The 24831-nt window shown below is 39.3% G+C and overlaps 1 protein-coding gene across 1 annotated transcript in view; it reads left to right on the top strand.

The window, feature by feature from the left end:
* LOC132637557 (uncharacterized) overlaps window positions 1–4481 on the top strand; it is an 86563-nt gene extending 82082 nt beyond the window's left edge. Inside the window, exons 5-9 of the mRNA XM_060354629.1 lie at window positions 547–595; window positions 725–821; window positions 2399–2451; window positions 2773–2835; window positions 3880–4481. Of these exons, the coding sequence (XP_060210612.1) occupies window positions 547–595; window positions 725–821; window positions 2399–2451; window positions 2773–2835; window positions 3880–4161 (544 nt within the window). The 3' untranslated portion in view covers window positions 4162–4481. The remainder of the gene's footprint in view (window positions 1–546; window positions 596–724; window positions 822–2398; window positions 2452–2772; window positions 2836–3879) is intronic.
* Window positions 4482–24831: the final 20350 nt, after the last annotated feature.

Below are 24831 nucleotides of genomic sequence, written 5' to 3'. Positions count from 1 at the left end.
TTTAGCTTGATATATTTTTGGCCAATCCAACTTTGTAACCAAATGGAACATGTACCAGGAAACAGCCATGGGTTGACCACCCCACTTATCATGTGCAGTTCACCATCCAAGGAGTGTTATGAATTTGTTTGTTCAGTGCTTAACTGATAATTTGTTTGTTCTTCCTATCACCCCCCAGCCCCCTTTCAAGGAGCATCTTTAAAGGTTTCTTTTCTCTGCCTAGTTTATGAGCAACTATCCGAAGTTTAATTAGATCCAACTTTGAATTCTACTTTTTTATCTACAATTTTGAACTTATTGAAGTGTGTATGAAAATCTGTTCCATGTGAGACTGTCTTTTCTTGTTTTTAGCTAGGGAAGTAAATATAGAAAGTCTTAATTCCTACACAATAATCTCGTTGAGGAAAAAGAAGAAAAGAGCTGTATTTTGATCCAAAAAAATGGAAAAAAGAAAAAGAGCTGTGTCTGCTGTATTCTTGTCTATTGCATTATGGTTTTGGAAGTTCCATTTCCGGAATAATTTATTTTGTGCATGTTTGGGCTCAGGCATGAGTGGGACAAACTCAAGGCTATGCTATCATTCCATCTTAAGCAGGTATGGGGAGGTATGCCAAGTTGTTGAACATATAAAAACTTCTTTGGAGTGATGTTCCAATTTATCCTGTTTTAATATTTCTGCTTAATGTATATTAAGTTTTAACCTCTCTTAAATGCTTTACTGAAGGTCCTGTCAGATTATCCCGAGTCAAAAATGACTATCGAACAGCAGCAATCTTGTTTAGGGGAGAGCTTTCCTGAGTTGGTGAAGAGGTTGGATGATGGTATTCCCGCAGTCATTTGCCTTACTGATTCCTGTTGTTCTCCTTTGATATGAGGGGCAATTAGCATTATTTGACCATAGCAATTCTATAAGAGAATCTATTGATAGAAAGAAAATTCTATAAGAAGGGGCATAACCCTTGGTTGGTAGAGTTACTCAGCACCTGTGCTGGTGGGAGCAGCAGGTACCTGGTGGAAAGACGTTTTCGCAAGCTGGTTGGGACATCATTGTTATTATTAGCCAAAAATAATAGAAGATACGTAATGTTTCATATTCATATCCTACAACAGATTCCTGTATTGTCCCTTTTTTTTGTGTGTGTTTACTTGAGACAAAAAATTTCACATGCCATATAAGTATAAGGCTTTTATTGAGCCGAGGGTCTTTCGGAAACAGCCGTCCTACCTTGGTAGGAGTAAGGTCTGCGTACACTCTACCCTCCCCAGACCCCACGTTGTGGGATTTCACTGGGTTGTTGTTGTTGTTGTTGATATAAGTATAAGGCTCTCGTAAAAGTGATTATTCTGTTTGTGTGGGGCAGCTGTATAATATGTGTTTGGATGTTAGATGTTTTTCTGTGTTTAGCTTGGGGTTTCGCTTCTTGTTAGCATGTTCAATGTTGATGTTTTAAGATGTGTTCTCTTAGGCAGTAGGGAGGGAATGTGATGTGAAAAAGAAAAGGTTGAATGGAGGAAGAAGGAAGAAGTTGAGTAGGAGTAAATAATCATCTTCTTGGTTAGGTTGATGTGAAATGGTCAAACAAGTGCATTTGCATATTGGTACTACATATGCATACTATAGTCCACATTTTGTCCAGAATGTCTTTCTATCTCCATTTTCAATATCTGCTTAATGGCGGTCTAAGTCTTGAAAGGTTTTTTTTACCTTCCACTTCTGCTCAGGAGCGAGTTACGGTTTGTCATGTAGTTTCGAATAAACAAGAACAGTTCCCATATTAGTGTTGTTACTCTCTTCTGTGGTAGCAGTTCTATTTCATCTGCTTCACTTTCAGAATTTTAAGAGTTTTCACTTGCCTGCTGATCTCTCAATTATGGTTATTAGTGCCAGTCTGGCTCAACCTATTGGACTGGAAAACTACTCACCTTAAATAATGTATGCATGCTATCATGTGAACAGTAACTGTTGATATGTTACTTCATTTACCTGTCAAATAAACCTTATCAAAAAAATTTACCTGTCAAATAATATGTTGTTATTCCAAATCAGCCTTATAACTCGCAGGTTGAACTAAAGGTATACTTGTGGGCTATGTTACTCGGACTCTTCAAAAATGGACATGGGTGCGTGTCGGATCCTCCAAAAGTAGTGCATTTTTGAAGGATCCGACACGGGTGTAGCATCATTTTTGGAGAGTCCGAACAACATAGCTTGTTGGTGCTTCAATAGTGCTTTTTCCGGGCTCGCTTTGTTACCAAACTTCTAATATGTATTACCATTTTCACATTTGACATTTAGTTTGGACTTGTTTGATGTTCCCCTTATGCAGTTGAGATAAGCTCTCGTCTTCGTGGGTCATTACTCTGATTTGGATTTTTCCACGTTACCTTGATTTTGCAGCTCTCAATAGCTTTGCTGAAGGCCCTCCATTTACGTTGCAAAGGCTTTGTGAGGTGACAATCTTTTTTAACCTCAATTTCAAATTGTTTAATATGTTAGTACTTCATCCCACATGATTTTCCTTTCTTTAAATTTGAAGCTATGTTTTTCTATTTCATGAAAAAACTTGTGTTTTTCTAGTATAGGAGTCTTATAGCATGTTAGTGGGACAAACTCAATAGGAGAATAGGAGGAATTTTTTAAGGGTAATTTGTATTTTCTTTTCGCTGCTACAAAGATTCTCTTCATGCTGATGTCTGATTTATGGCCCTCAATTAAGCATTTGATATATTGGTTTTCCTTTGTCTCTAATTGTTTGAGTAAATATTGAACAGATTTTGTTGGATGCGCGGAGCATTTATTCGAAGCTGTCAAAACTTGCGTTGGCTCTAGAAAAGGTTTGATTTTGATGTGGATTTTGCCTTATAGCGCTTGTAAATTTTGACATACTTAAATCTCATTGATGTAGCATCTCAACATCTTGAATGCCAACTCTCTGGAGAAAACTCCTTAGTAGTAATAGCGTAAGATTATATTAGTGAGCTTAGTTGACAGTGGTTGGGTCTGAGGTTCCCGTTTCGTGGAGGGTTAACAGATCTTGTACCAGTTCTTTGTAAATTTGGCTTCCAGTACAAAATTTTGTGCTAAAGTGGTCAATGAAGTGGGTTGAAAACATGAAGTCTCAGGTTCAATCCTAGTTGGGACAAAAACACTAGGTGATTTCTTTCCATTTGTCCTAACCTTGGTGGACATAGTTACCTGGTATCTATTCTTGGTGGGACTTACCACGGTTATTTAAAAAAAAAAAAAAGGGAAAGGGCCAAATATACCCCTATACTATTGGAAATAGTTTAAATATACCCCTTGTTATACTTTCGGTCCAAATATACCCCTACCGTTATACTTTCGGTCCACATATACCCTTCCCCTTATATTTTGACACAAATTTGCCCTTAATGTTGTTGGAGGCACCCCCAATTTTAAATACCCGATTCCTTTAGAAACCCACCCATTTAACCCATCTCCTTTAAGAAATCGGGTATTTAAAACTGGGGGTGAATCATTTGATTATGAGCTTGCCATGTGTCCCTACTTCAAAATTTGTGCCAAAGTATAATGGGAGGGGTATATTTGGACCGAAAGTAACGGTAGGGGTATATTTGGACCAAAAGTATAATGAAGGGTATATTTAAATTATTTCCAATAGTACAGGGGTATATTTGGCCCTTTCCCCACCCCCACCCCCCCCCCCCCCCCCCCCCAAAAAAAAAAAAAAAAAGAATGTAAAAATTTGAAAAAAGAACAGATCATATACCAGTTTTTGTTAAGAAAAGGGCTTCCCATAGTTTCTGAACTGCTAGAGGCTGAATATGCTCTTGTTTTGTAATTTAACTCATCCTATGATAGTTCTGGAGTATAATTCACGCTTTACCTGTCTGCAGAATTTGTTAGTTACATCAACATTGACTATTTCCAGTGATCCATATGCATCGTCTACCATACAAAATGCAACAGAACCAGAAAGAGAAACCAAGAGTTCCCAAGTTCAATCTAATTTAGCGTCTAATGGGGTGGAACCTATAGCCAGTGCAGGTGATGCAGATGAAGTAATGGCTGAGGTAGAAGAGGCCGAAGTTGAGGATGTTATGACGATTGACATGGATACTATCGAAGCAATAGTTAGATCATCTGAAGCAGATACTACGCCTACCAGTGATTCATAATGCCTTGTTTTATGTAGTGATTATTTTCATGTCCAATAGAGGATGTTTGTAGAAGGTGGGTCATGCTTCAATGAAATTGAGAGCAAGTCCAAAGAGCTTTTAAAAATCACTCACGGTCGTGAATATCTGTGTTGGAGCGGTATAATGTGCGTCAGACATTATTTTTACCCGACGTCGGTCCATCTTGATGTGGGGATAAGCCATGGTCGTTTTCTTGTCTTTTTTCGAACTAATGAATGTCTCCGTGGAATGTCGAGAAAAATATTGTCAGGGTGGATGTGCCTCCTTTTCCCCTGCATGATGATTTTGATCTCATTTGATCAGTTGGAGCCGTATCTCCGGAGATAGATATTTCTTCTACTTAGAGGTGTTTACTATGAGTAGTACTTCCATTGCAATGACCTACAAAGGGGTGTTAATGTCACGTCCCAAAATACCCGCTAGACGTGATTGGCCCCCAGCAAACATCACCCGCCAGGCGAATCATATATCATACTCTTAATAATTTACAAAAGCACTAAAAGAAAATAAGTGCAGGTCCAATAACGTTATTAATGATAAAAATGTGAAATAGTCGCCAACCAAATTCATAATCGATTTATGAAAATCAACCAATGCTAAGATAAAAAGAATTTTTAGTCCACATCTCACGCTAAGACCATGGAGCATCTAACAGAGTTACATGAATTTGAGTGTCGGGCCTGTAAACCCAAAATAAAAGAAATAACTAAAAATAAACTAGATAAAGCTGAAATGACTGCCTTCACGAACAATGCGGCTAACCTCAGCAACAGAATCCACTCACGAAGTCTTCAATTACCAGCTTCGTTCTCAACGACAGTATCTGCATGGACATGCAGGTAAGGAGTGAGTTATACATAAATATAACCCAGTAAGATCCTCGACCCGCCACTTCAAATACCCCTGGAACAAGTGTTAGAAAATACAAACACACAACAAGCACAAAAATATTATGCACATGAATATATCATTGTATAATAGCAACCAAGGTGCAAACCACTGTTTATCAAATATATTATATATCTCAACACAATTTACACTACGAACCATCATAAGTGGCAGTTAAAGAATTTGTCAACACTATGAATCCACGGTAACATACACAATGTGCCAAATATGTCAGGTAGCATACACAATGCCCCAATATCATCAAGAAGCATACACAATGCTAAGAGAAGCATACCCAATGCCCCAATATAATCAACAGAATCCACTCACGAAGTCTTCAATTACCAGCTTCGTTCTCAACGACAGTATCTGCATGGACATGCAGGTAAGGAGTGAGTTATACATAAATATAACCCAGTAAGATCCTCGACCCGCCACTTCAAATACCCCTGGAACAAGTGTTAGAAAATACAAACACACAACAAGCACAAAAATATTATGCACATGAATATATCATTGTATAATAGCAACCAAGGTCCAAACCACTGTTTATCAAATATATTATATATCTCAACACAATTTACACTACGAACCATCATAAGTGGCAGTTAAAGAATTAGTCAACACTATGAATCCACGGTAACATACACAATGTGCCAAATATGTCAGGTAGCATACACAATGCCCCAATATCATCAAGAAGCATACACAATGCTAAGAGAAGCATACCCAATGCCCCAATATAATCAACAGAATCCACTCACGAAGTCTTCAATTACCAGCTTCGTTCTCAACGACAGTATCTGCATGGACATGCAGGTAAGGAGTGAGTTATACATAAATATAACCCAGTAAGATCCTCGACCCGCCACTTCAAATACCCCTGGAACAAGTGTTAGAAAATACAAACACACAACAAGCACAAAAATATTATGCACATGAATATATCATTGTATAATAGCAACCAAGGTCCAAACCACTGTTTATCAAATATATTATATATCTCAACACAATTTACACTACGAACCATCATAAGTGGCAGTTAAAGAATTTGTCAACACTATGAATCCACGGTAACATACACAATGTGCCAAATATGTCAGGTAGCATACACAATGCCCCAATATCATCAAGAAGCATACACAATGCTAAGAGAAGCATACCCAATGCCCCAATATAATCAACAGAATCCACTCACGAAGTCTTCAATTACCAGCTTCGTTCTCAACGACAGTATCTGCATGGACATGCAGGTAAGGAGTGAGTTATACATAAATATAACCCAGTAAGATCCTCGACCCGCCACTTCAAATACCCCTGGAACAAGTGTTAGAAAATACAAACACACAACAAGCACAAAAATATTATGCACATGAATATATCATTGTATAATAGCAACCAAGGTCCAAACCACTGTTTATCAAATATATTATATATCTCAACACAATTTACACTACGAACCATCATAAGTGGCAGTTAAAGAATTAGTCAACACTATGAATCCACGGTAACATACACAATGTGCCAAATATGTCAGGTAGCATACACAATGCCCCAATATCATCAAGAAGCATACACAATGCTAAGAGAAGCATACCCAATGCCCCAATATAATCAACAGAATCCACTCACGAAGTCTTCAATTACCAGCTTCGTTCTCAACGACAGTATCTGCATGGACATGCAGGTAAGGAGTGAGTTATACATAAATATAACCCAGTAAGATCCTCGACCCGCCACTTCAAATACCCCTGGAACAAGTGTTAGAAAATACAAACACACAACAAGCACAAAAATATTATGCACATGAATATATCATTGTATAATAGCAACCAAGGTCCAAACCACTGTTTATCAAATATATTATATATCTCAACACAATTTACACTACGAACCATCATAAGTGGCAGTTAAAGAATTTGTCAACACTATGAATCCACGGTAACATACACAATGTGCCAAATATGTCAGGTAGCATACACAATGCCCCAATATCATCAAGAAGCATACACAATGCTAAGAGAAGCATACCCAATGCCCCAATATAATCAACAGAATCCACTCACGAAGTCTTCAATTACCAGCTTCGTTCTCAACGACAGTATCTGCATGGACATGCAGGTAAGGAGTGAGTTATACATAAATATAACCCAGTAAGATCCTCGACCCGCCACTTCAAATACCCCTGGAACAAGTGTTAGAAAATACAAACACACAACAAGCACAAAAATATTATGCACATGAATATATCATTGTATAATAGCAACCAAGGTCCAAACCACTGTTTATCAAATATATTATATATCTCAACACAATTTACACTACGAACCATCATAAGTGGCAGTTAAAGAATTAGTCAACACTATGAATCCACGGTAACATACACAATGTGCCAAATATGTCAGGTAGCATACACAATGCCCCAATATCATCAAGAAGCATACACAATGCTAAGAGAAGCATACCCAATGCCCCAATATAATCAACAGAATCCACAATGCTAAGGGAAGCATACACAATACCCCAATATCATGGCTCACAGCTATATCACATCACAAAATAATTTATAAAGAGAGTTTTGGATTATTTGAAAATAAAGTATATGCGGTTGGCCTTAAGGACCACCGATTCTGCCAAGCACACGCTCGCCCCAACACATGGACCAGGCAGACAAAACATATTTTTAAAACGGGTTTTTAAAAGCAAGTACCCAAAGCTTAAAGTCTCGCTTACCTCAAAGTCACAATTCAAGCACACTTCCCAATAAATCAAAGCTGCGTTCTCGAGTCTCCGGATTGCCTCAAACTACACAAAAACGGATTTAGAATGGTCAAAACCCTTCGGGTAAACCCCTTCTATATTTTTAGAGGCTTAAACGGTTAAAGTCAAATTTTAAAGGATGAAAACGCCCTCTAGTTAATGTGTTCAAAACCCGACAAGACTTATGTTTTCGGAAAGGCCTTAACGAGAGGATTCCAACAATATATAGAAGTCTAAAATCCGACGCATTTTGCCCTTTCAAATCAATGATTTTGGTTAAAGAACCCAGAGCTAAACTTTCTCAATTCCTCAAAATATCCCCATGTTTTCACCATAAAGATTCACCCATAATTATGTAATAAACTTAAATAAAAGATTAGAGTCATTACCTTGATGATTTCGGATGAAAGTTCTTGTTTTTATCCTCTCTTTTCCTTTGTCCCACTGGTTTTTTTCTCCTTCTGTTGACACGTTTCCCTTTTTTTTTTTTTCTTTTTTCTTTCAGCAATTTAATGATTCATGTTTGATGATAGCCATCAGAATTTTAAAGCCCCCCCCCCCCCCCCCCCCCTTTTTTTCCTTTTCCTTTTCCTTTTTGGGCTTGGCCCCACTAAATTGCTTCTTTTTCTATTTTTTCTTTAATTCTAATTACAAATTTCTTTTCTTTTAAATTCCTTTTAGCTAAAATTACCAACTAAACCCTTATTTAAAAATTGAGTTATTACATTCTCCACTACTTAAAATAACGTTCGTCCTCGAACAGATCTAGATCATACCTGTCCCGTCAAATAATTGAGGATATTTATCTCGCATATCCGTCTCAGACTCCCAAGTAGCCTCCTCGGTTGGATGATTACGCCACAATACTTTGACTGAAGCTACCTTCTTTGATGTGATTCTTTGAGTTAACAAAGAACCAATCGACCAGGATGTTGTTCTTGAAGCGATTGATGGGCAGATTCGAGAAACGGATGTATCTCAAGTTGTAGGCGTAGGATTAAAGTGATTAAAAAACTATGTGAAAGATGGAGATTTGAACTATTAAAATAACTATTGAATGGTTTAAATTAAGTAAGTATTGAGGGAAAAACGATGGAAAGAAAATTAAGGTTCTGGGTATGAACTAGAACGAATTTTAATCAAGAAACGCGTTCTTGAATGATCAAGAAAAAAAATTCCTAAGTCACCACTTGAAATCAACTTACGCGATAAATAAACACCACACACAACTGAAAACAAGACAAAGACTATCACCACCTTGTTTGGAACCAAAAACAAGGACAAAGAACAAGAAATAGAGAAAATAACTCTATTGCAAAATTTAGGTTTGTGCCAAAAAACGTGAATAGTGTTTAACAAAGAATAAGAACCCTTTATATAGGCCTAGGGTCTCTTCTTTGATGACTACAAATCCCTATTCTACTCTAAAAAGGAAATAGCTAAAAACAAGGAAAGTAAAATCCCTAATTTACAAGGAAAAGAATAAAGAAAACCAGAATCCTACTAGAACTATGATAAAGATCTTACTAATGATAGGAAATTAAATCCTACTATAATATAAATCAAGAAACAAGAAACCTATTTAGAAAAGGATTCAGGAAATAAGAATGGGATATAATCTTCAAATTTGAGCTTCTTGGACTTTTCTTTTTCTTGAATTTCAGTCTTGTGTTTCTTGATTTTCTTGGATTTCTTGATCTTCTTCATCTTTCATCATTCTCCCCTTGTTGAGAAAGACTCGTCCTCGAGTCTAAAGGCTCCATAAACGATGAAAGATTAGCAAAAATAAAATAAAATTGGAACAACCCATACCACCAGGCTTTAAGTTGCATTTTTCTAGTTTGTCATAGAGCTTCATCATGTTGAAAGGAATATTTACGTATGGCCGAACTAAATCCCACTTCCTTAGTAGTAGTAACTTTATACCATGATTTCTCAAATGTAGCATCTTAAACTGATCTTCAATGTGTAAACCATGATCACAGCTTATTTCCTTTTGATCTTCATGAATCTTGAACACTCCCGTGTCGATGTGGTATTTGCATGCAAAATCTGAACCTTTAAATAAATCAAATTCATGTACCTTTGGATCAAGGTTAGAGAATAAATCATGTCTTCTTATGAGCTCCTTCATGATTTTGATGCTCTCATATTTGACATGATTATAGCCATTAACCTCAATGAAATTGAGAGATATTAAACCTACACTTTCTTGCAAAGATTCAACCTTTTGAGGAATAAATCTTGCTCGAACTAGATCATAAATTAAACCCTCATTCATGGACTCCTTTTTCAGCAACTTATTCTCTTTCTCTTCCAAATCTTCATAGATTATTGGTCCTACGCAACACGCTACTTTGGTTGGTGTGGAGTAAGAAACAAAATCTGGATTCTTTTCGAAATCACTTAACGATGGAAAATCAATCTCACAAATAGTTGGATGCTCCAATGGATCCTCATCAAACTTTGGAGGTAAATCCTCAACTTGTGGATCCAATTCATTCTTCTTCTCCGTTTGGTATTCCACATTGATGGGACCAATGATTTGTAATTTGGTCACAAAAGAATCATCAACTTACTTGGAGTCTTTAACAACATCTTCTAGATTCAAGGGAACTAAATTGTTTTTTCTCCCATCCTTTGTGAAAGAATAGGTATTACGATATTCATCATATTTAGCACCCCTATCATACACCCATGGTCTTCCAAGTAATAAGTGGCAAGCATCCATCTTTATTACATCACACCAAACAAGATCTTTATATATTTTGCCTAAAGAAAAAGAAACTAGGCATTGACGAGTTACCTCTAAACCACCACCATCATTCTCAAGTTTGATGCTATAAGGATATGGATGCGGTTTTGTTGACAAGCCAAGTTTAGAAACCATCTCTTCAGAAACAACATTAACATGACTTCCTTTATCAATGATTACTGAACATACCTTATCATGGGAGGTACATCTAGTGCGGAAAAGAGATTCCTTTTTCCATAGTTTTTCATCTTCTTGAACACAACGTCCTCTTCTTTCTTGCATATAATCCATAATATTCCTCAACTGTGCTCTGATACCAAATTGATGTGACTCTTCGAGTTAACAAAGAACCAATCGACCAAGATCTTGTTCTTGAAGCGGTTTGATGGGCAGATTCAAGAAATGGATGTATCTTAAGTTGTAGGCGTAGGATTAAAGTGATTCAATAACTATGTGAAAGATGGAGATTTTAACTATAAAAATAACTATTAAATGGTTTAAATCAAGTAAGTATTGAGGGAAAAACGATGGAAAGAAAATTAAGGTTCTGGGTATAAACTAGAACGAATTTTAATCAAGAAACGCGTTCTTGAATGATCAAGAAAAACAAAATTCCTAAGTCACCACTTGAAATCAACTTACGTGATAAAGAAACACCACACGCAACTGAAAACAAGATAAAGACTATCACCACCTTGTTTGGAACCAAAAACAAGGATAAAGAACAAGAAATAGAGAAAATAACTCTATTGACAAATTTAGGTTTGTGCCAAAAAACGTGAATAGTGTTTAACTAAGAATAAGAACCCTTTATATAGGTGTCACAACCCGACTCGGGGCCGCGACGAGCACCCGATGCTAGCCCGCCCGAGCACCCGATGCTAGCCCGCCCGGGCACCCTCTTAGCTTACTCTTATGCTTACATCTAGGTGAGCCACATAATTATACATGCATTTCCATTCATTCGTCAATTAGTCCCATTTAGACAACAACACATTTATATCATCATAGGAATCTATGCTACATCAATGTACATGGGCCAACGTGGCCGACAAAATGATATACAAAACATAGGCCGACAAGGCCAAACACGTCTACCCACACACACACACATGTCTACGAGCCTCTAAGAGTATAACATATCACATTAGCGGGACAGGACCCCGCTATGCCCATAATTATATACACAAAAGAATGAGTACCCAAAAGATATGGCTCCGAAGGAAATGGAGCTCTCTATGTAATCTCCGGATAGACAGCTATGGATCAAGTCTGTCTCCCTGTGCACCTGCGGGCATGACGCAGCGTCCACAAACAAAAGGACGTCAGTACGAAGAATGTACTGAGTATGTGAAGCATGAGCAACATCAATAAATAAGCATCATGAACAACATATGAAATACCATAGGAGGGGGAGACAATAATATCATCGTCATAGCACTTACCTGCCTTTCGTAGGACTTTCCATTTTTCATACGTATTTGTACACCTACGTCATCATCCGTATTCCATAATAGTACTCGTACCATACTTGTGCTCATATTCGTATACATATCCTTATTCGTATTCTTATACATAGTCTTATCACATTCATATTCATATTATATACATAGTCATTTCATATACATAGCATTTACATAGCATACCTGACCTCATAGGATCGGTGTTTCATACATACTTGGCCAACCAAGGCTCAAGGTTACTCATACCTGGCCCTACCAAGGCTTCAGGGTTATCCGTACCATCTGCAGAGGTGTGCGCGCGTTTCGTAATCGTATACATACTTTATACATATTCATATACATATATCCTACCCGACGTTATAAGCTCGGGGTGTCATTATAGCCCTTCATAGGCACATGTAAGTATAATAGCCCGTAGGCACCTTTAGCATCATTATTATTATCATCGTCATCACTATCATCATCATTTTCGCTACATCTATATCTTATGCTTACTCGTCATATGGGGTGCGTAGTACAATCGTAGCACATATCGAAGATCGTGAGCTTATGAGCTCGGAGTGTCAATCATTTGAATACAACATACTCATATAGAGGATTTAAGAGTTTGACCAAGGAACCATGCCTTATGAAAGAAGGGTTAGCCTTACATACCTTTTCGTCGGACTATTCTACACTAGCACGCTTCCTTCCAATGCTAGCGTCTATACCTTCATTAATATCATAACAATGGCCATTAGTCATTCACATTATCCACATTATCTAGATTCCTTAATTTGCCTCTAATTCACCCATATTCATGGTCATAACATCCAACTTCGTCCATTCGTCTAAAGTGTCTAGTTCATGATCTTAGTACCATTTATAATGCATTCATATCACAACACAACAACATTCATGATTCAATTCAAACTATTCCTCAAAATGTCACTATTCATCATTCATGACCTACTTGACCATATTTTCTACAATCCATGTATTTCAACTCTTCAATACCTTAAACATCATGTAAAAATCATGAATCTTACCTTAGAAGTTGTAGGAACAAGCTTTGGTTAATAATACTCCACTTTGAGCAAAACCCTAGTTTTTCTCCATTTGGATTTCTTGACCTAGATGATCTTTGATGATGTTCTTACTCTTGATTCACCTTGTTTTATGTTGTTGATCCTCATATATCCTTGAAAACTTGTATAATAAATGTAGAGAGAGGTTTTAGAGAGAAGTGGTGTAATGTTGTAATGAAATAAAACAAGTGTTGGTCCCTTTATTTAATGACTTGCAAAATCTGTGCTGAGGTGAACAGTGGTCGTCCATCGCAGTTTACGGACCGTCCCTCGCGATCGTCTTTAACCATTTCCAGAACCAGAAGCTTTGGCTGCTTGCATGGTGATTTACGACCATGGTTTACCCCGTAAATCACTTTACGGTCCGTCCTCCAGGTCGTATTTTACCATTTCTCGGCTGGCAGAAAGTTGAAGCCTTGCATGGCAGTTTACGACCTGCTAGTTTACGGACCATATACCAGTTTACGGTCCGTCCTAGCACTTTACGACCACTGGGCAGTTGCAATTCTGCAACTTCCCATATTTCTTAGACTTCTCATTTTAATCACCCACGTCCATGCACATGCATTGCTCACCTTATATCTCATCTTAATTTAGCCAACTTTCTCATCTCACATCGGATACCTTCGAAATCTCGCCTAAGGTCATCAAACGTCGTTTCTTGCTCATGGACATCATGCACTCATACTTATCACTAGTTTGTTCACTTACGTACCAACGGATTTTTTTTTCCGAGGTGTAACATTCTTCCCCCCTTAAGAACATTCGTCCCCGAATGTTAAAGTGCTCGGGGATTCTACAAAAAATTCGCTAGAGTTTCCCCTTATAATACAGCGCTACCATCCTGCCACCACAACCCATAATATCGATGCCACACAGGGCCACAACATAACAACATAAAATTTTGGCCACACATGACCCAAAAGCATAAAAGGAAAATATACATACCTTATGATCTTGACGTCTCATCTTGGGCTTCTTCCAAGGGCTGAAATAAATGTGGGTATTTGGATCGCATACTTTCTTCTACTTCCCATGTCATCTCCTCTCGTTTACTGCTTCTCCATAGAACCTTAACCGAGGCCACCTCTTTGTTTCTAAGCCTCCGTACTTGCCTGTCTAATATGGCAATGGGTACCTCTTCATAAGTCAATTTCTCTGTCACCTGCACATCATTTACTGGGACGATCCTAGTGGGATCTCCAACACATTTTCGAAGTATCGAGACATGAAATACTGGATGGACTGACTCCAATTCCGGAGGTAGATCTAACTCATAGGCCACTTTGCCTATTTTGCGCACTATCTCATATGGTCCAATATACCGGAGACTAAGCTTCCCCTTTTTGCCAAATCTCATAACGCCTTTCATTGGCGACACTTTCAAGAATTCCCAATCCTTCACTTTAAACTCCAAGTCTCTTCGACGATTATCCGCATAGGACTTCTGACGACTTTGGGCTGCTAACAACCGATCTTGTATAAGCTTGACTTTCTCTATAGCTTGCTGGACCAAGTCTGGCCCTATCAATTTAGTTTCTCCGGTTTCAAACCACCCAATTGGGGATCTACACTTTCGCCCATATAAAGCTTCATATGGTGCCATTTGAATGCTGGAATGATAACTATTATTGTAAGCAAATTCAATGAGTGGCAAATGATCATCCCAATTTCCTCCAAAATCTATCATACATGCTCGTAACATATCCTCAAGAGTCTGAATAGTACGTTCAGCTTGTCCATCGGTCTGGGGATGAAATGCCGTGCTAAGGCTAACTCGGGTCCCTAAACCCTCTTGGAAAGACCTCCAAAACTTAGCTGTAAACTGAGTCCTTCTGTCGGAGATAATAGATACCGGGTCGCCATGGAGTTTTACTATCTCTTTAAGATAAAGCTTCGCATAATCTTCTGCCTCATAGGTCGTCCTGACCGGTAAGAAATGAGCTGACTTGGTGAGTCTATCCATAATCACTCATATGGAATCATACTTACGTCGAGAACGGGGTAAGCCTAAAATGAAGTCCATGTTAATCACTTCCCACTTCCAAGTTGGGATTTCTATAGCTTGCAACAATCCACCTGGCTTTTGGTGTTCAATCTTCACTTGTTGGCAATTAGGACACTGAGCTACGAATTCCGCTATATCTTTCCTCATCCCATTCCACCAATATATAGACTTAAGATCATGATACATCTTCGTCGCTCCGGGGTGAACAAAATAACGGGAACTATGAGCTTCTCTCAAAATCTAGTGGCGTAAACTTGCCACATCGGGAACACATAATCTTCCTCTACATCGGAGAACTCCGTCTCCTGAAATGTCAAATGATGACTCCTTTTTCTGAGGGAGTGTATTTCTGTACTGCATTAGCATGGGATCCTCATATTATCGCTCTTTCACTTCTGCTACTAGCGACGAGATTGCTGTATTCTGGATAGTAGCTCCGCTGCTACCTGAGTCCACTACTCGGACTCCTAGGCTAGCTAACTGTTGAAGCTCACGGGCCATCTCTTTCTTTTCTGATCGTACATCACTTAGACTTCCCATCGACCTACGGCTAAGAGCATCAGCCACCACATTTGCCTTTCCGGGGTGGTACAGGATCTCAACATCATAGTCTTTAGCAACTCTAGCCATCGTCGTTGCCGCAAATTCAACTCTTTCTGCTTGAAGATGTATTGAAGACTCTTATGATCTGTGTAAATATCCACGTGGATGCCATATAAGTAATGTCTCCATATCTTTAATGCATGGACCACCGTGGCCAATTCTAAGTCATGGGTAGGATAATTCTGCTCATGTTTCCGCAATTGCCTTGAAGCATACGCAATCACTTTGCCATGTTGCATCAACACACAGCCTAGCCCAACACCTGAAGCGTCGCAATACACAACGTATCCTTCCAATCCCTCTGGAAGTGTCAGAACTGGGGCAGAAGTCAACCGACCCTTTAACTCTTGGAAACTACGTTCACAAGCATTTGTCTATTGAAACTTGGCTGATTTCTGTGTTAACTTTGTGAGTGGTGCAGAAATAGAGGAAAAACCTTCAACGAATCTCCTGTAATAACCTGCTAATCCCAGAAAGCTACGAACCTCTGTAGGAGTTGTGGGTCTTGGCCAAGTCTTCACGGCCTCAATCTTTTGACCATCCACTCGAATACCATCGGCTGCCACAATATGCCCTAAAAATGTCACTGAGTTCAACCAGAACTCACATTTGGAAAACTTTGCAAACAATTCTCGAGTTCGAAGAACTCCAAGGACAATACGCAAATGATCCGCATGTTCTGCTTCGGATCTAGAATACACCAAAATATCATCAATGAATACGATTACAAATAAGTCCAGAAAGGACCTGATCACATTATTCATCAAATCCATAAATACCGCTGGCGCATTAGTTAGCCCAAATGACATCACCCGGAATTCAAAAATGACCATATCTCGTTGTGAAGGCTGTCTTAGGGATATATTTCTCCCTAACTCTCACTCGATGATACCCGGACCTCAAATCAATCTTTGAAAACCATTTGGCACCTTGCAATTGATCAAACAAGTCATCAATCCTTGGGAGAGGATATTTATTCTTAATCGTTACTTTATTCAATTGCCTATAATCAATGCACATTCTCAGGGAGCCATCTTTCTTTCGGACGAATAATACGGGCGCTCCCCACGGGGATGAACTAGGCCTAATGAAGCCATTATCAAGCAAGTCCTTCAATTTCTCCTTCAACTCTTTCAATTCTGCGGGTGCCATTCTATATGGAGGAATAGATATAGGTGTGGTGCCTGGCAACACATCAATGGTAAAATCAATCTCCGTTCGGGAGGAAGGCCTGGAAGCTCTTCCGGGAACACATCCGGAAATTCGTTCACTACGGGAACTGACTGAAGAGTCGGCGATTCAGCTTCTACAACTTGAACTCGCACTAGATGATAAATACATCCTTTCGTGATCATCTTCCTTGCCTTTAGATAGGAAATAAATCTACCTTTCGGTGATGCCGCATTCCCTTTCCGTTCTATGACTGGTTCTCCCGGAAACTGGAAACGAACCATCTTCATTCGGCAATCAACATTGGCATAACAAGAAGCCAACCAATCCATGCCCATAATAACATCAAAATCTACCATTTCTAGCTCATGCAAATCAATTATGGTACGACGGTCACAAATCGTGACTATACAATCCCTATATACTCGGCTAGCTATTATCGATTCACCCACGGGTGTGGACACCTCAAAAGGTTTGATCGACTCCGGTTCAACTATAAATTGACCCGCAATATAAGGAGTAACATATGATAACGTGGAGCCCGGATCAATCAGAGCATACATATCATGAGAGAATACCGATAATATACCTGTGACCACGTCAGGAGAAGACTCTAGATCTTGGCGTCTAGCCAAGGCATAAATACGGTGCTGAGGGCCGCTAGTACTGGGAGCTCTGCCTCTACCTCTACCATGGCCGACTGGCGCATGTGAACCTGGCCCCGTAGGGCGTACAGATGCCGAAGATCCGGCTACCGACCCTGATGGTTGGGTCCTACCTCTACCATGTACTGAGGGGCAATCACGCATAATATGGCCTGGTCGACCACATGAATAGCAAACATCTGAACCCAATCGACATTGACCCCAATGCGACTTCCCACACTGGGAACATCGTGGTATAGGTGGCCTTGACTGGCCTGAATCACCTCTAAACTGGGACCCCGAATAACTCTGACTCGGCCCGGGATGAGTAGATCTATCAAGGCTCTGGCCTGAAAACCGTGGAGGTGCACTGGTCATAGAATAGCCCGAGTGTCTAGGGAACTATTGCCTGTGTCCGCCTCTGGACTCACTTATTGGGCCCGAAGATCTGGCCCTCTTGCTATGTCCCCTATCCTGTTCACGTTAACTTCTCCGCTGCTGTAGGCTTTCCTCTAAGTTCTGAGCATGTGTCTGAATGCGTGCAATATCCATACCGTTCTGAAGGGACGCAGTCAAGCATTTGTCCATCAGATGGGGCCCTAGTCCCTTTACAAATCGGTGTACCCTGTCGCCCATATCTGCTACCATGGCCGAAGCATACCTAGCCAAGGAGTTAAAACGGAGGCTATACTCTAGGGCACTCATACTGCCTTGCCTCAAATTTAAGAATTTATCGGCCCTAGCTCGCCGAACTTCTGGGGGTATATAATGACGGAGAAAAGCATCAATAAACTCTCGCCATACCGGGGGAGGTGCATTTGCTCCCCGTGAAGCCATCCATACCGTATACCACTGAATCGAGACATCTCTCAATCTATATGACGCTAACTCCACTGACTCGGTGTCCGAAGCATGTATCAACCGGAGCGTCCTTAGCATACCATCAATAAAGTCCTGGAGATCCTCCTCCGGTTTTGACCCAAATAATTCCGGAGGGTTCAAAGTAATGAAATCACGGGCTCTTGCACTAACAGCCCTATCACCATACCCTGAACTGTGCCTCTGAGCCTGGGCCGCAACCAATTGAGTTAATAAAGTAATGGCCTCTTTTACAACTTGGCCCGAAGCATTTGGTGGAGGAGCTGGAGGTGTTGGAGTTGGGGCTGAGGCTTCCTCACGCTCCTCAGAGACGAGCACTGTCTGGGAGGACTGAGATTGAGCCGCACCCTGGGACTCACTTTCCTCTACTACCGGTGACGGTGCTTTCTTAGCCCGCTTCTCTGCCACCGTCTTTCCCTTTTGGGCTGCCGTAGTCTTTCCCTTTTTAGGCATCTCTGAAATACACAACACACGATTTAGGAGCAAGAATTTCCTACATCATAGCTCTATCGCACGATTCTTATGAAGAAAGAAGGTCATTTATTCTTAAAATGTCCGCAGCTTCTTGTTTATAAGTGTGGCGCACAACACACCCATAACCAAGACTCTACTAGACACGTCTCGTAGACACACCCTAGGACTGAACTGCTCTGATACCACTTTTGTCACGACCCGACTCGGGGCCGCGACGAGCACCCGATGCTAGCCCACCCGGGCACCTTCTTAGCTTACTCTTATGCTTACATCTAGGTGAGCCACATAATTATACATGCATTTTCATTCATTCGTCAATTAGTCCCATTTGGACAACAACACATTTATATCATCATAGGCATCATTGCTACATCAATGTACATGGGCCAACGTGGCCGACAAAATGATATACAAAACATAGGCCGACAAGGCCAAACACGTCTACCCACACACACACACATGTCTATGAGCCTCTAAGAGTATAACATATCACATTAGCGGGACAGGCCCCCGCTATGCCCATAATTATATACAAAAAATAATGAGTACCCAAAAGATATGGCTCCGAAGGAAATGGAGCTCTCTATGTAATCTCCGGATAGGCAACTATGGATCAAGTCTGTCTCCCTGTGCACCTGCGGGCATGACGCAGCGTCCACAAACAAAAGGACGTCAGTACGAAGAATGTACTGAGTATGTGAAGCATGAGCAACATCAATAAATAAGCATCATGAACAACATATGAAATACCATAGGAGGGGGAGACAATAATATCATCGTCATAGCACTTACCTGCCTTTCGTAGGACTTTCCATTTTTCATACGTATTTGTACACCTACGTCATCATCCGTATTCCATAATAGTGCTCGTACCATACTTGTGCTCATATTCGTATACATATCCTTATTCGTATTCTTATACATAGTCTTATCACATTCATATTCATATTATATACATAGTCATTTCATATACATAGCATTTACATAGCATACCCGACCTCATAGGATCGGTGTTTCATACATACTTGGCCAACCAAGGCTCAAGGTTACTCATACCTGGCCCTACCAAGGCTTCAGGGTTATCCGTACCATCTGCAGAGGTGTGCGCGCGTTTCGTAATCGTATACATACTTTATACATATTCATATACATATATCCTACCCGACGTTATAAGCTCGGGGTGTCATTATAGCCCTTCATAGGCACATGTAAGTATAATAGCCCGTAGGCACCTTTAGCATCATTATTATTATCATCGTCATCACTATCATCATCATTTTCGCTACATCTATATCTTATGCTTACTCGTCATATGGGGTGCGTAGTACAATCGTAGCACATATCGAAGATCGTGAGCTTATGAGCTCGGAGTGTCAATCATTTGAATACAACATACTCATATAGAGGATTTAAGAGTTTGGCCAAGGAACCATGCCTTATGAAAGAAGGGTTAGCCTTACATACCTTTTCGTCGGACTATTCTACACTAGCACGCTTCCTTCCAATGCTAGCGTCTATACCTTCATTAATATCATAACAATGGCCATTAGTCATTCACATTATCCACATTATCTAGATTCCTTAATTTGCCTCTAATTCACCCATATTCATGGTCATAACATCCAACTTCGTCCATTCGTCTAAAGTGTCTAGTTCATGATCTTAGTACCATTTATAATGCATTCATATCACAACACAACAACATTCATGATTCAATTCAAACTATTACTCAAAATGTCACTATTCATCATTCATGACCTACTTGACCATATTTTCTACAATCCATGTATTTCAACTCTTCAATACCTTAAACATCATGTAAAAATCATGAATCTTACCTTAGAAGTTGTAGGAACAAGCTTTGGTTAATAATACTCCACTTTGAGCAAAACCCTAGTTTTTCTCCATTTGGATTTCTTGACCTAGATGATCTTTGATGATGTTCTTACTCTTGATTCACCTTGTTTTATGTTGTTGATCCTCAAATATCCTTGAAAACTTGTATAATAAATGTAGAGAGAGGTTTTAGAGAGAAGTGGTGTAATGTTGTAATGAAATAAAACAAGTGTTGGTCCCTTTATTTAATGACTTGCAAAATCTGTGCTGAGGTGAACAGTGGTCGTCCATCGTGGTTTACGGCCCGTATTGCAGTTTACGGACCGTCCCTCGCGATCGTCTTTAACCATTTCCAGAACCAGAAGCTTTGGCTGCTTGCATGGTGATTTACGACCATGGTTTACGGGCCGTAAATCACTTTACGGTCCGTCCTCCAGGTCGTATTTTACCATTTCTCGGCTGGCAGAAAGTTGAAGCCTTGCATGGCAGTTTACGACCTGCTAGTTTACGGACCATATACCAGTTTACGGTCCGTCCTAGCACTTTACGACCACTGGGCAGTTGCAATTCTCCAACTTCCCATATTTCTTAGACTTCTCATTTTAATCACCCACGTCCATGCACATGCATTGCTCACCTTATATCTCATCTTAATTTAGCCAACTAATCCAAGGTCATTCAAACACAATTCAAGAACATTTCAAACAATCTATACAATATTCAAACAATCCCACCAACACCATATTCCACCCGAAATCTCCACAAATGTAACATGACTACAACATCGCATTATCTTATTCCAAATTCATCAACAACAAGAACAATTCACACTTTAGCAACTCCACTTGCATAATGACATAAAAACCATATTATAATCACATAATTTCCTACAACAACCTACAACCAATTTCCATACCAACTTGAACCATTAGTCTTTCATTTATATCATAAAGGCCACAACAACACAAATAACATGCTAAATAAAATTAATTCATCTTCCTCCACCCAATTTAGCACCACACGGCCACACACACACAACACACCCACACGGCCCACACACAACACATAACATTTCTATGATTTTCATTCAATTCTACTCACTACAACATATATAAATCTTCCATAACATGTAAAAGAATAAAAATTCTTACCTTTTCTTCAATTTTCCACTTGCCACCAAGAGTGGTTTTCTTGCTTAAATAATTATACCACGTTGAAGAGGGACTTGAAATTAATAATATTACTAGAAAAATATAATTTTGGATCAAAGATTTAAGGCTCCAATTTTTTTTTCTTTTCTTTCTTGCTTTGGCCGAACCCCCCTTTCTTTTTGCTCTCACTTGGTTTTTCTTGAAAGTTCTTGAAATGGAATGAATAATGGTGGCCCTCACCTTTTATTACATGGATTTAATTATCACATGGGCTTGGCCCATGCCCCCCTATGGCCGGCCACTTGTTGGGCTTTTTTTTTTCTTTTTTTCCAAGCCCAACTCACTTATGTCTAATATTTGTAATTCATGAACCCATTTTTCAAATTTCCAATTTTTCCCTTAGCCTTCCTCCATATTTCCTGTTATATCCCGTAGTTTTGAACGTCAGATTATTTGCTGAGGTGGGACCCACACATCGAGATTTTTTTTGGGACATCGTGGGTCCCCAGGTGACGTCGGTACAAGGAGATATGAACATTTTAAGGTCGATAGGTCAGTGGGCTAGGCCCAATTCGGGACCAAACCGAGTTGGCCCAAAAAAATCAAAAAAAATAATAAGGCCCAAATTTGTGAGGCCCAACCGGCCATGGTTATGGCCCAAGCCAATATTAAATAAAACTTGGTCAATAAAATGATGACTAAGTCATCCTTATCACAATAAGTTCTAGAAGTTTCAAGAAAAGAAGAACAAGAGAAAGAAGAGAGAAAAGCTTAAGGCCATTTCGGCCATAGAGGAAGTCCATGAGAAAAATTGATAAAAATTCTTCAAAAATCAATCCCTACCAAGTAAAGGGTGCTTAACAAGGTGGAGTTGTTGTTGGAGCAAGAAAGATTCAAAATCATACAATTTGCCAAGTTGTAGTCAAGTGAGAAGTTGAAGAAGAAAGGTGAGTTTTGATCTTTCTTTATGTGTTATGAATGGATTATATGTGATGTAGTATGTTAGAATGGATGAAATTCATGAAAGAGATAAAAATAGGGGTGTGGCTGTGAGGTATGGAACATGTATATGTGTGTAGAAATTGTGTTTTAATTAATTTATCTAGTGTTTGGTTGTTATTGTTGTGAATGATATGTGAAAAATGGAAGTTGAATAAATTTGGAGAGGTTGTAGTGTGTATGCTTGATGTTGGCCGTGTAGTTGTAGAGTAATATGGAAGAAAAGGAGTCAATTCTATTTAATGCTTTGGTTGTAGTTGAATTGTGGATGCTAGATTGCTAATGAATGCATAATAATCTTGTGAAGTTGAAGTAGGTGGAGGTTTGTTTTAGAAGTTATGTGAATTGAATGTAATGTTCTTGCATGCATGGAAGGTAATGTGGTTAGTATGATGTTGTTGGAATATAGATCATGAGGTTGTTATTGTTTTCATTAAAGTTAGAAAGTTTTTGGAAGAAGTAGTAAGTTGATTGAATATGGAAGTTGTTAGTATTGTTGTTGTTGGAATTGTGGTTGATATTTTGGCCGGGTTTGAATTCCCGGGATTGTTGTTGATTGAAATTAGCCAAGTTGAACTTGGTGGGATGGAGTATTTATAGGGGAAGTGCTGCCGAAATTTCGGTAGCCAAATGTTTCCTTAAGAATTCAACTCTAAGTATCCTAATAAGAGTTTTGGTAAACATGACCAATTTGCAGATTTTGACGAGATTGCAACGTGAATTCGGAATAGTAAAAGAAGCGGAAAGAGGTATGTAAGGTTTCACCCTTCTTTCTATGGCATGTCTTAGACGTAATAAGTTGGGTACGCGCCTCGGGGACAACTCTCTTCCCCGGAATCCGCATCCAAAGTTTTCCACTTTTTGTTCAATAGAATTGAATTAGAAAGTGTGCAAATGATGGAAAGACCTCTTAAACCCCTAGAACTTGCATAAGTGGGACCCGATTACCCTAGGACCCTCACAAGTAATGACATGACACGTAATATATATAAATCATATACGTCACCCCATCCGGCCCGAGGTGGGCCCGCTACTCTCGGATTTTTTCCTTACAGTCTTGCTTGACTTACTTGAAGTGAATCCAAAGGGAACCTTTGATCCCGATTTCGTTACCAAATGATAAATACTATGACTCCTCTAACAAGGGCACTTCCATGACAATAATGATAACAATGATGTTAGATAAGAGAATATGCCTATGATACGTACTACCGGAACGACTCTATGACTAAGATGACTAAGCTAAGTATCTTATGTAAACATGAAAATGATAAACTAATTTTTGAATCTTATTTATATTTCCTAGCTATGACTTTATTTTCTAAAAGATTTCAAAGTCTATGAACTGTCATCTATGATGCCCCGATTTCATTCTACGTTTACTTTAATATTATTCCCCGTTGGTAGTCTCACCTTAAAATACTCGTTCCTTCAAGGTGAGACAAAGCGATCACGAGTATTCTATAATATAATCGGAGGTCACCGACCATTACGTCACTCCGATGACTACATGATTCTTCTTTGGGCTTTCCTGCGTGCCTATGAGACATATGTATATAGGATACGTAAATGCATATAAGACAGGTAAATGTATGTAAGATATGTGTATATATTTTTAAAACATGCACATGACGAAAGAGCTAGAGCGCTATAGACGCTGATACATGCACATGATACACGTATATGTATATGATAAAAGCACCAGAGCGCTATAGACGCTGATGTACCTACACGACACACGTATATGTATATGATAAAAGAGCTAGAGCGCTATAGACGCTGATATATGTACATGATATATGCATGTGTATATGGGGAAAATGGAGGTAAGGGCAGAGCGTTATGAACGCAAATCCACCTGATCAGTTGGCATTACATGATATGATATCGTCCCGGACGCGGGATGTGCATATTTATGGTTAAATGGATCGGCTGCCGACGCCTCGGCAATA

The sequence above is a fragment of the Lycium barbarum genome, chromosome 4 (assembly GCF_019175385.1).
Source record: "Lycium barbarum isolate Lr01 chromosome 4, ASM1917538v2, whole genome shotgun sequence".
Lineage (NCBI taxonomy): Eukaryota > Viridiplantae > Streptophyta > Magnoliopsida > Solanales > Solanaceae > Lycium > Lycium barbarum.
This window is presented reverse-complemented; position numbering and strand designations above follow the sequence as displayed.